General features: G+C 40.3%; 1 protein-coding gene across 18 annotated transcripts in view; it reads right to left on the bottom strand.

Moving 5' to 3' along the window:
- Window positions 1–9: 9 nt before the first annotated feature.
- Window positions 10–11,385, bottom strand: part of LOC129360806 (disks large homolog 3-like) — a 104,762-nt gene continuing 93,386 nt past the window's right edge. For 6 of the 18 annotated variants that reach the window (XM_055031227.1, XM_055031226.1, XM_055031222.1 and 3 more), the window contains 9 exons: window positions 9,548–9,724; window positions 9,359–9,434; window positions 7,254–7,356; window positions 5,203–5,244; window positions 4,217–4,267; window positions 3,774–4,132; window positions 3,575–3,684; window positions 3,397–3,488; window positions 10–2,765 (listed from right to left, as the gene is read on the bottom strand). In XM_055031227.1, the coding sequence (XP_054887202.1) occupies window positions 2,659–2,765; window positions 3,397–3,488; window positions 3,575–3,684; window positions 3,774–4,132; window positions 4,217–4,267; window positions 5,203–5,244; window positions 7,254–7,356; window positions 9,359–9,434; window positions 9,548–9,724 (1,117 nt within the window). In that variant the 3' untranslated portion in view covers window positions 10–2,658. Of the gene's footprint in view, window positions 2,766–3,396; window positions 3,489–3,574; window positions 3,685–3,773; window positions 4,133–4,216; window positions 4,268–5,202; window positions 5,245–5,837; window positions 5,884–7,253; window positions 7,357–9,358; window positions 9,435–9,547; window positions 9,725–11,385 lie in introns of all 18 variants that reach the window. The other 12 variants (XM_055031229.1, XM_055031235.1, XM_055031237.1 and 9 more) reach the window with 5 other exon arrangements.

Raw genomic sequence — 11,385 nt, 5'->3', positions numbered from 1 at the left:
ACATCAAGATTATAACTGAGTCACATATTTTATTTTCAAACAAATAAACTCTTGTCAAGTCCCAAAATAAAACCCAAACAAAAAAAGTTGCAGGACCGCGTTCCCTCATGACTAGGACAGGGAAGACCATGAGGCCGAGTGTCCTGATAGGCTGTACCACCTGCAGTGACAGGAAGGAAACTACTGTACAATCAAAGGGTTCATGTTTGCAAGCACTTACTGCACAATGTGCCAGAACAGAAACATATCATCACCCCAAAGTACAAACAAAAAGCCTGAGCCCCTTCCCCAACCCCTTCCCCCCATAAAATGAAATAAAATAAAAATAAAACGCATCATGTCTCTCATCAGAACGTCCCTGGCCAGTTATACACACACAGATGCGTTCAGGTACCGTTAACCTCAATGGAAATAGGAGTGATATTGAGTTCTTTGGGCTTTGATGCGGCTGACTGAGGTATGAATACACACGTTATTAACAGTCAGCTGGATGTCCGCTAAACACCAGAGAGGACCGACTTTAAGCGTCTAACGATGGAGGGTTCCGCCTTCCTTTTATTTTACATCGTTTTTGAATCGTTACACCCAGACACGTCGACGGTTCCCTACTCCAGGGAACTGGATCCCCGTCTCGCTAGCTAACCGTTCCCATGAGAAATACTGACGTTACAGCTTGACGCTCAGACTTTTACTTACCTGACGTCTGCGGTCTATAAAACCTGTCTGAGTTTGAGTCACACATGCAAGGAGCACAGGTGAGGAGGGGATCTGTGGGGGAGGGGCTTATTTACATTGTTCAGCTACCACACCGTTTTGAAACAGTCTGCAAGCAGTTTATAAATGGCTCTGTTCCCTTCGGTTATTCCCTGAACTCTGGTTTTGACACAGGTAATGACAGCTGGTTGAGCAGTGGTGCCTGGCAGGTGGGCACACCTGATAGGAAAAAAACGCCTGCAGGTGTATAGGTTCTGTGTGAGCTGGAGAAAGAGAGAAGGGGGATCCCCAGACGTCTAGGTTCCAGTCGAGATAAACGCAGAAGAATTAAAATATAAAAAACTAAAAAGGCTGAGAGGGTTCAGAGGTCACGGTTTCGATCGTTTTCAATGTCGAGCTGCGAGTCCTGCAGGAGAGAAGGCAATGATGTCCAGTTAAAAATGAAGCAGGAGTGGCCCTCTTTTAGAAATCTGGCGTCACCTCTAAGAGCTCAACACAGTGGCTCAGCGTCAAGGTTTATAGATACACAAAGCATAAAAAGATTTACTCAAACCAACTTTAGTGTTTTCTCATTTTGGCAGAGGGGGGGAACAATGCAAAAACAGGTTATACTGACTTTTTAATTGTTAGAACATCCAATACAATTATTGTCTTGTTCTACCCGTTTTTTAAGGCCGCCACACACAGCGACGGCTGATAGGACAGTACCATGTGACCAATCAGAGGTGAATCGTCCTGGAAGGCAGAGAGTGTAATGGGGTCGTCTACTGCTCAACATGAGTCATGAGGCTCTACCTGGCTGGATCGGAAAAAGCCAAATTGTTTGATTACGCAGAAAAAAACTGAAAAAAAAAAAAAAAAGTAAAGGGAGGCAAGACTTGATATTTGATCTATTGCACTTAACGTCTCATCTCCTGGCTCTTTGAGGGCACAAAATGTAAAGATATCGCCCTCTTCGGTTGCTTCCAGCCTCCCTTGCAGACAACAGGTAGTCACAAAACAGAATTTGTATTAGATGTAAGGCAGTTTGGTGTTTTGCAGAGAGCCCGGTTACACTTCTCTACCCCCGTCCTTTACAGAGCAGCTAAAAACCACAAGCCAAAAAGTAAAATCGAATTTAAAAAAAAAAAATCCCACAAGAAAGGAAAAAATCTAAACAGCCCTCCGAACGACAGTTCTAACGAAGTGTAAAATGTGAAGTTTTCAATATGCTGTAAAATCTCAGAAGGACTTAATGATTTATCTTGTGATCTTATAATATAAATGTAGATTCACAACACATTTCTTCCTCTTGATCCGCCATCTTTCCCGACGACCAAACAGTGAGCTGGTTCGTGATAAATAGATCACCAGTTTTTTTGTTTTTTTAATAGGCTCCTCCGCCAATTTCCTCCGTCGGTATAAACAAGAGAGACGACTCGAACAGTACCATCAGCAGGGCTCAAATTTGATCCAGTCCGTTTAGAAAAAAACCCAAAAAACTAAAAACAAAACCTAATTGTTCTTCAACCTCCTGTCTTGTCTTTTTAAATGTGATCTGATGAACATTTACAAAGTATTCCAACTTGGTATGATTTGTCTTTATTTCTTCTTTTTGAATCACTACTCCTCCTCCTTCCTGACGCCCAGGCAGTTCCTAGTCCACAAAAGGAAGTTGATCCTTTTCCCTTTCTGCTTTCGTTTGACAAATTCTTTTGGAATGGCGATTCCAGTCTTGAATGGTTTTGTTGAGAAACTCATGCAGGGGTGTGCACAGTCACAGTAATGGTGATAAAGACTTCTTTTTCATTTAGAGAGTAACATAATGATGACACTAAAACTGGATATGAAACATATCTGCAAAAAGGAGGTGAGGAGCGGGGGCGAGGGGGTTGGCATGTGGACGTGGGTGGGGTCTGTGGGGGGGGGCAGCTCTGCGCCGCTGCAGGTTGGACGGCCGGGAGCTCAGAGCTTCTCTGGGGAGGGAATCCAGATGTATGGCCCGGACTGCTCCTCGATGATTAGCTTGATTTTGTTGTAGATCTCCTCTAGCGAGTCACCCTGTACAATAGCTGTAAACAAAGAAAGAAAAAAGATTTACTTCCTGATTTTATGTGAAATGAATCAGTGTTCCCATCCATGGTCCTTGAGGAACGCCACAGAGGTTGGTTATCAGGACTGGACGATCCGACTTGAATATAAAATCCCAGATTTCTTTCATAATCTATTTTTTTCTACTTCTCGTAAAGTTGCTTTTATAAAGTATATTTGTCACATACTTATTAAAGTTATCACTATCACCACCACAATTTAAAACAACAGTAGCAGATATTAAAACGTTGTTAATATTTTTACAACACATTTACTAAACGTCTATGTTACCATGCTGCAAAAAGGCAACAGATTCATTTATTGTTTTTGAAGGTTTTGGTGGCACTATTGGCCTTTACTCAATGTGCTCTACCACAGAAGATAAAATCCTTGGTCGTTCTGATTTTTCTACCAATCTTCAACTTTTCTTTTGAATATTTCAGACAGGCTCTTTGGAAAATTCAACCCACTGCACATAGAAAGCATTTTACCCACAAATTAAGACAGTTTACGTAATTTCATTCGATTACTGTATGAAAACAAACATGGAAGGCTTTAAATCTTTCATTTATAACGACTGAGACTAGATAAGTCAAAAAAGCAGCAACTAACCTGTGAAATACTCTCCAAAGTCTTGTTCCAGCTTAACCGCCTTGTCGAAGATTTTATTCGCCTGCTCGTACGTCTGCCGCTTATTCATTTCCCTGAATGGAAACAAGTCAAAGTTACTCCAAAGGGCACAGGAGCTGCTGATAGTTCAGTCGTGTGGTGTTGAAGGCCTGCAGCTTACATTAGCGCTTCAACGGATTTTGGTTTTATAAAGATGGCGATCGGATAAAGTTGTGCTTGCTGCAGTCGTTTTATGGCGTTCCCAGACACATCCAGAATGCAGTGTTTCCCCTGGAGGCACATTAGGACCAATAAATGCCCAAACATCGACACTTTACTGCTTCACATACTGCTGAACGTTATGATTTCTTGACGCCTACCCGCTCTGCCACAGTTCTGACAGACAAGATGCTCGTCCCGTAGAGGTTCTCATTAAACTGGCCAGCCTCAATAAATTTATTATCCTGAATATCTTTCTCCATTTGCTCCCTTGAGCCCACAAAGTGGTAGTCCTGCCCGTCGATCTCGTTCTCTCGCCTTGGACGGGTTGTGTCTGCGGAGGCAAAACAGAACTGGTTGGTTTCTACGTCTGATTCAGAGTTTGCCACGCCGTGCACAACGTTGGGTCCCAACTTACGGGGAACGCACGAGCCAAACTTGTGGGGGAACTCGGAGATGAGGTCGTCGTTTACTCTGTCCTTCATTGGGCCCAAAATGATCACAGGCCTCGTGTAGTGGACTAGAATTGAAAGAAGAAAAGTGACTTGACACGATGATAAAAGACACCGAACATTTCTCTAGAGCACAGAGAGTTTCCACTCACTTTCCTGCCGAATGACTGGCTCGTAGGAGAGGATCGTGTCCTCTTGACCCTCTAAGAAAACAAAGCAAAGGAAATGAAAATATGAAGAATTTTTACTTTCTGAAGATACTGGTGCCTCACATCCTTTTTCTCATGTTACAACCTCAAAATTCAGTTTATTTTTATTGCAGATCAACACAAAACAATGTATAATTATACACTGTGTAGAAATCTAAATATAGAAAAGTGTGTTTTATATTAATATCCCCAAATTAAATCCTGTCCAGTTAATTGCTTTAAACAGAGTGGCTGTTGTTTCAGCACTAGATACATAAATTAAAGACTTAAGAAACAATTAATCGGATTAATTGTAATGAATAGATTAGTGAAATGTTCGTTAGATAATTTAGTAATCGATTGATCATTAACTCAAACACACAGACTCACAAAAGGCGTCTTGCTTAAAGAGCAGGTTCAGATCAGTAACTTAACCAGAACTGTACGAGAAATATGATATTTTGCATTTAAGATAGAAAAACTTTCAAAATAAGCAACCCAGGTCTACGCAGGTGGGATAGTTTTAGTTTTACCCCATTGAAATTGTGTAAAAAAATAAAACTGAAATATATATAACCTGCAAAATTAACCTATAAATGCATACTATGCTAAAAATGTGGAATCGTACACTATAGAAATGATATGTTATTGTATTTAAGCAATAAAATGTTTATTTTCCTATTTATAAGGATTAATTTTTGTGCATCTTTTACTGTATTTCTAATGTATAAAATGGCTGAATAAAAAATGTGCAGAATGTGTTAAATCATGAGCAGAATATCAAAGTTTTGCACACATTTTTATGGAAATGCAGCTGATGTGTGAAGCTGGTTGACTTGCAGATTTCATTTGTGGAAAACATTTTTTCCACAACCACCCCTTAGTGTTGACCTGCCTCATAAACTCCTAAAACACAATGAATCACTTGATATAAAATTAAAGTGACTTACTTGAACTACTTTCACTGTCACTGGTGTTGGATGTCAGGCATTCTGAAAAGCAAAACAATGAAAATCTCACATCCAATTGTCATTTTTAATTCATTTAAAGGTTTAATATGCCTAAATAGCCTTAGCCCACCATGTTTATCAACTGTTGGGCCTTTCAAGAACAAAAAGAAAATAAAAGGGCAGAAGGGAAATAAAGAAAGCAGAAGTTCTATGTGCGACAGTCAAGCTTTTGCAAAACTAGGGAAGTGGTTTTTAGGTGCAAGCAATAGGAAATTAAGTGTTTCCTGTGACTAGAGCCAGTATTCCCAGTCCAAATGCTTTGAATTGGTCGCCTCCAAGCAGACAGAGTTACAACACATCCATCGTAACTCTGTGACCTTAAGAAAGAAAACAGAAAGACCCCCAGGAGACTGAAGAAGTGTCACCCTGGCTCCCATAGGCTCTGTACATACTGAGTCTGAGGGGTGTGTGTGTGTGTGTGTGTGTGTGTGTGTGTGTGTGTGTGTGTGTGTGCGTGCGTGCACGCCCTCTCCACCCTCTAAATGTGTGTGGTTCTCGCATTCCCAGCTGGGTCTGCAGTGACAAAGCGTTCTCTCTGGGGACAGCTGCTTGACACGGTGCAACCACACACTTACTCAAACTCTTTGATCCATAAAAGTCATCGCTTAACCCCGGGAAGTCCTAGGTGTCCCGACAGGTGAGAGCAGAAACCAAGAGAAGAAAAGCAGAGGAAGAAGAAGAGGTTAGTGAGAGTCGGAGTGGGCGAGGTAGAGGAGGAGGAGAGGAAGAGGAGTGTGCCCGCTGACACACGGTGCTGTCATGCTCATTAAGCCTGAGCTCCACTTTGTTCATAGTGAGCCACTGCTTTTCAATTACATAGGCCCAATCCCATTAAAACAGGATTTTGACCTGCTAAGAGTTAAAGCTTCAGCCCAGTAATGAGATTCTCCTTGTTCTGGGTTCAATGACTGACTGGAGAATCGATCAGGACTTAAAGTTGCATCATGTAACCTTTTGTACATAATTGTTCAAAGTGTCACCATGTCGTGACAGTAGAGTGTGAGACAGATAACAGGCCGGCCACAATAACAAATTTAGCTAAATTATCCCAGTAATTGAATAATATTGACACCATTCTCCGGCAATATGTTGATGATATAATTGAAATTCACCCTCTTTAAGATGAACTTTAATTTTGAAAAGGACACTTCACACAGGAACTAAAAATGACTTTGAATATCCCAAATGATCAAAAACAGTAAAGGAAACAGAAAAAACCCACTTAGAACTGAAGACATAAAATTAATTATATCTGTAAACAAACTAACCCTTCAGAAAATATTAGAATGGAAATTATTGACCCTGTTTTAATTGATCTGATGAATAAAAAAAGAAAAATCTAGCCTGTTTTCTCTTGGTGCCAACTCGAAACAAATACTCTAATTGTTGTTAATCATGCTCATGTATCCGGCTTGCTCTAAAACAGTTTCTCCCCATAATGGAGACTTCCTTCTCTGCCATTAGCACATTTAGTAGCGCTTCAACAAGGTTGATTGACAGCGCAGAGACCCTCTTGTGGGCTCTGATTGGTCAGGAGCTGTTAATTTCTTCAGACCGCTATAGGAGCACAGAGAGGAGGTGGAGGAACTCCTTGTTTTCACAAATCATCTGTCTCATATTAAACCGTCAGGACATGGTGACTTTTTTCTAACAAATATGTAAAAAAATTTTTTATTTATTTATTTTAAAAAAAATAAAAGTTACATACTGCAGTTTTAAACAAATAAATACTAACAGCTGGCAGCACAAACGCAGCTTGACACTCCTCTGGAGACTAAGCGGTCACACCAGAGAGGAACCCCACACCTCCTCCTGTGGGGAATCTCTCTGGGAATGAGAGTGGTGCCGCCACACACACCGTCCCTGAAGGTGAGCGGAAAGATGAAAGACGAAAGAAGTGAAGCATGAAAGGGGAGAAAGGACCAAAAAAAAAAAAAAAAAGCAGAGAAACCCCCCATACCCGCCCCTCGATCACACAGCTCCATACTCACGTTCAGTCTCCACCAACTCCTGCACAATATTCTCCTTGCTCTTGTAAAACGGGAACTTGCGTGAGAGGTTGAAGCTTTTTTTGCGCTTCACTTTAACTTGCTGCTGATGTGTAGGTGAGAGAGGGGAGGTGGGCGGCGGGTGAGGAAGGGAGGGCAAAAACAATAACAACAAAAGAAAAACAGACGAGGTTTCAATGAAGGTACTCCACAACCATGCAAAAACAGGGAGGAGGGGTCAAATGAAATGCAACGCAATTCACATCAAATGATGAACATGAGAAACAGGTAATGGGTGAAACCGAATGGAGCATCAATGTGAAGGAGACGGCCGACTGCAGACCAAATCAAACATCTACCGTTTATAAATAAATTACCGTTCATAATCAAATTCATGCTCAAATTCAATTCTGCAAGATAAGCCTTGTTTAGGTGCATCTTATTGACTCAAACCATCAAAAAACATTGATTTATTTCAATAATTCAGTTCAAGAATTAAAACTTCTGATGCATCTTTTACTTTAATCAAACTCTGATTTGCCTGGAAAGTCCAGTTCATTACTCTGATATAGACCAAAAAACCTCAGTCTCTGTTGAAATGAACTCTGGTGTTGCTTTGAATGGATATCTGAACGCCAAGCGGACTGTAGACTCCAAAAGCAGGAAGTGAACTATAGCACAGGGCATTCTGGGTAAATGTAACCAAAACAAATATGCAAAATTATTCGGAGAAATTCTCCATCGGCTAAAATCTGATGCCACTATCTTTTTATTTATATTTTATGTAGGAGAAAGTTGCCCTCAGTGTCGTCTTCTGCGGTTTTTATGTAGTTTCCTTCAGTGGTTCTTGGTGCAGCGCCTCCACAGGCGAGGAGGGGAACAGCTTTGTGCAGTGAAAGCAAAGCACCAGCTAAAAGTGGAACAAACGCTGCAACTTTGGTCCCCAGTCGAACCAAGTCTACTGGACTATCAGCTGTGAAAATATGTTTAATTACACAGTGAGTTTTCACTAAGTATCTTTGTTTGCGTTTGTTAATCCTACAGCTAATGCATTTATAAAACTAAGTCACTCATAAAATGATGGTGGACCTCAAACAACATGGATTCTGTCTTTTCACTTTTCCTTCAATGACGTCAAATTGCTCCAAAGCAGCTGTGGCTACAATCCAGTAGCTTCCCATCATCAATGTGTGAATGAGAACGAAATGATTTTTGAGTGTCCTAATAAAGAGCTATGCAAGTCTGATGTCATTTCATTTCATTTTCTTCAGACCTTTATCTCCAATTTTAAAGAAAAAAATACCTTCATCTGAAAAGAAACCACTGAGGAACCGTTCAGTCCTTTTGTGTGTCTGAAACTTCTTCAAGATGTTAAATACGTCTCTGATGGCTGGAGTTATTTCTTGTGAGCATTTCTCTACAACCATATTTTTTTCTTCAACTCAACTTTAGGAAGCATCTCAATGCAATACTCCCATTTTTGAGAGCAGAATTAGTTTTTTATGAGCTGCTCTTTAACTAAAACTGTGTGTTTTCAAGCTGATCATGTCTAGTTTTATTTGAACTGAATCATTTAACTTAAGCAACCTTTTGATGGTATTCGGTACTTTACAACAAATCTCCCCTTATACATGGGTGGTAATACTTTATAGACATGTTATCCAGTCATTTATACATTTATAAGTAATTAATAACTGTTTATTATGCATTAATTGTCAGATACTATGCCGAAATTTTACATTTACCAAATGACTCAAGATAAAATATAAAGGTGAATAGACTTGCTTCACTCTTTGGCAAACTGGTGGATTTTGTCTCCTTGATAAACAATTATTCATGATTTATAAAGTGTTTATACATGAATTAACATATTTATGACCTATTTATTAGACTTCTGTTGTAAAATGGTTCCTGATATTCTAATTTACAGAAAAGTGCCTGTGAATGTTTTGATTACAAACAAATAGTCTCCAGGGAGATGCTCTGTAATCAATCGGGTAAATTGATCGCTCTCGCTGCGGTAAATAGGTGCTGGTCCCTTTCCCACTCGGCAGGAAGTGGCATGTCTCCCCCGCTGTGGCCCCGGGGCCGTGGTCCTCCACACTTACCCTGTTGGACTCAATCATGCCTGTCCTGGCGTGGAACTTGACAGTTTTTAATCTGGCTCGCTCTTTCTTTTCCACTCTGGGGAAGAAAAATAAATAAATCGTTGGGTTTTTGGACAATATTCCTGAAGCTTTCTGTGGCGCTTTGATGGAAATCAAAACACAAATGGAGGAAACGCAGGAGGAATGTACCTTTTCTTGCTTGGAATGACCCCGATCTGCTCGCTCTCTCCGTGCGGAGTGACGAGCCTCGCCTGCCACCACTCATCGTCAGAAGCGTTGATGACATGAAGGATATCGCCGTAGGAGAAACTCAGGCCTTGGCTGGGCAGACAGCTGTCTCGCGCTCGATCGTAGTCAAAGAGAGCTCTACAAAAATAATAAAAAACAGATTTGAGTTAGTTGAACTCTGATCTATTATATCTGTGCATAAATTCTTGGACGATTGGCTGTTAAAATATTGGGGAATATGTGCACGGTCCATGAGGGCGGATCTATTCTGTCTAATTCTATGCTTTGTGCTCTGAGAGACGTCATAATTTATTATTTATCTTACATTATATTTAGAATTTCTAATTGCATTCTTTAAAACAATTTTAAGAAGTTTATTTTTACATGTTTTACCAAAGCAGTAAACTTTTTACATTGGTTGTTATAGTCCTCATTACATTGACTAAACAAATTAAAGTTTCTTTTACAAATCTTGTGGAGCTATTATGGTGCATTTTAGCGTAGCACACTTTAGCTAGAAACAGCTTTGTGACTTTGTAAAATAACGGCTCAAAGACGTCGGTGAGAGAGTTTTTGGCAGAAATCCTTTGCAGTGGATTAAAACAGAGACTGAGCCAAACCGTCTCATCCAACATCAGTTACTGACCTCGCATAACCGCATGCAATTGAGTGAATACTTTTGCCAGTCTGTGAGATGTGTCATTATGGCAGCACTTTGAAAACCTACTTGTCAAACACAAAGGCGATACTTGCTGGAAAAGCTTACTCTTACTTAAACTTGTATTTGTTAAAAGTATAGAAATAACTTGCTAATTTCAACACATTACAATGCACTATTAGAGCCACAAAGAAAATGCAAAAAATAAATAATGGAAATATTTTATGGCTTTATTTCCACTTAAGTCTGATTATTTTGACTTTTTTCTCTTAATACTATGACTATTCTCAAAATATTATGACTTTATTCTCTGGTATTTGTTTCTATTTTTTCTCAGTAAGACCCTGATACTCTGTCATACATTATGACAATGAATTTTTATTTAATATTTCCCCTCATAATGATTATAAACCGTTTCAACAACCATCATGCTCATATTCCTGCAGGGCCTCACTGCCTTATGTGACACGTAAACCAGCAGGCGTTTCTAACTGGAGTAACGTCTTGTTTTACTGGTTCAGGTTTTCCCAGACCGAGTAGCTAACATTTTGTAGGTCATATGTCACAGGAGACTGTAACCCAACCATCCTGTTAATCGGTTTTTAAGATTTCAACCTGTCTACATAATCCTGCTAACCGAAACTAGAGCCGGGAAGACAAACAACGGTGAAGCGATTATGCTGCAATTCAAGACAAGCTCGACAAGTCTACTGTCAGCACAGGCAAATTCCCAGCGTTATCCGTGTAGCAGGAAAACACGTGGCCTCTTTTCTGTGCACCTTACAGGCTGAAGGCCTCCGCATTCCTGGAGCTGGACAGGGAGGATAAGGCAGCTCCTGCTTCACTCAGCAAACTAGACAGCTTTCCCAACATAACCGTGAGCTTAGTCACCAGCACAGGAACAGGATTGGCTCTACAAGACTCACAGGACGCCATCCGTACGACAGTCATGATTCACACTGGTCAGCACTCCAACAAGATAACATCCACAGGTTTTCATGGAAACTCCTCAGGCATGTACATTAACTTTACAGCATGAAACTAAAATTCACTTTGAATTTATGGCAAGTGGGTATCCAGTGGGATTGGTTAAATATGAAACTTAAAAGAAAAGAGAGGAAGGAAGGAAGATCACAAGGAC

This window comes from Poeciliopsis prolifica, unplaced genomic scaffold (assembly GCF_027474105.1).
Source record: "Poeciliopsis prolifica strain line A6 unplaced genomic scaffold, Auburn_PproV2 SCAFFOLD006, whole genome shotgun sequence".
In the NCBI taxonomy this organism is placed as follows: Eukaryota; Metazoa; Chordata; class Actinopteri; order Cyprinodontiformes; family Poeciliidae; genus Poeciliopsis; species Poeciliopsis prolifica.
The sequence above is the reverse complement of the archived record's forward strand: the minus strand, read 5'-3'. Positions and strand labels throughout refer to the sequence as shown.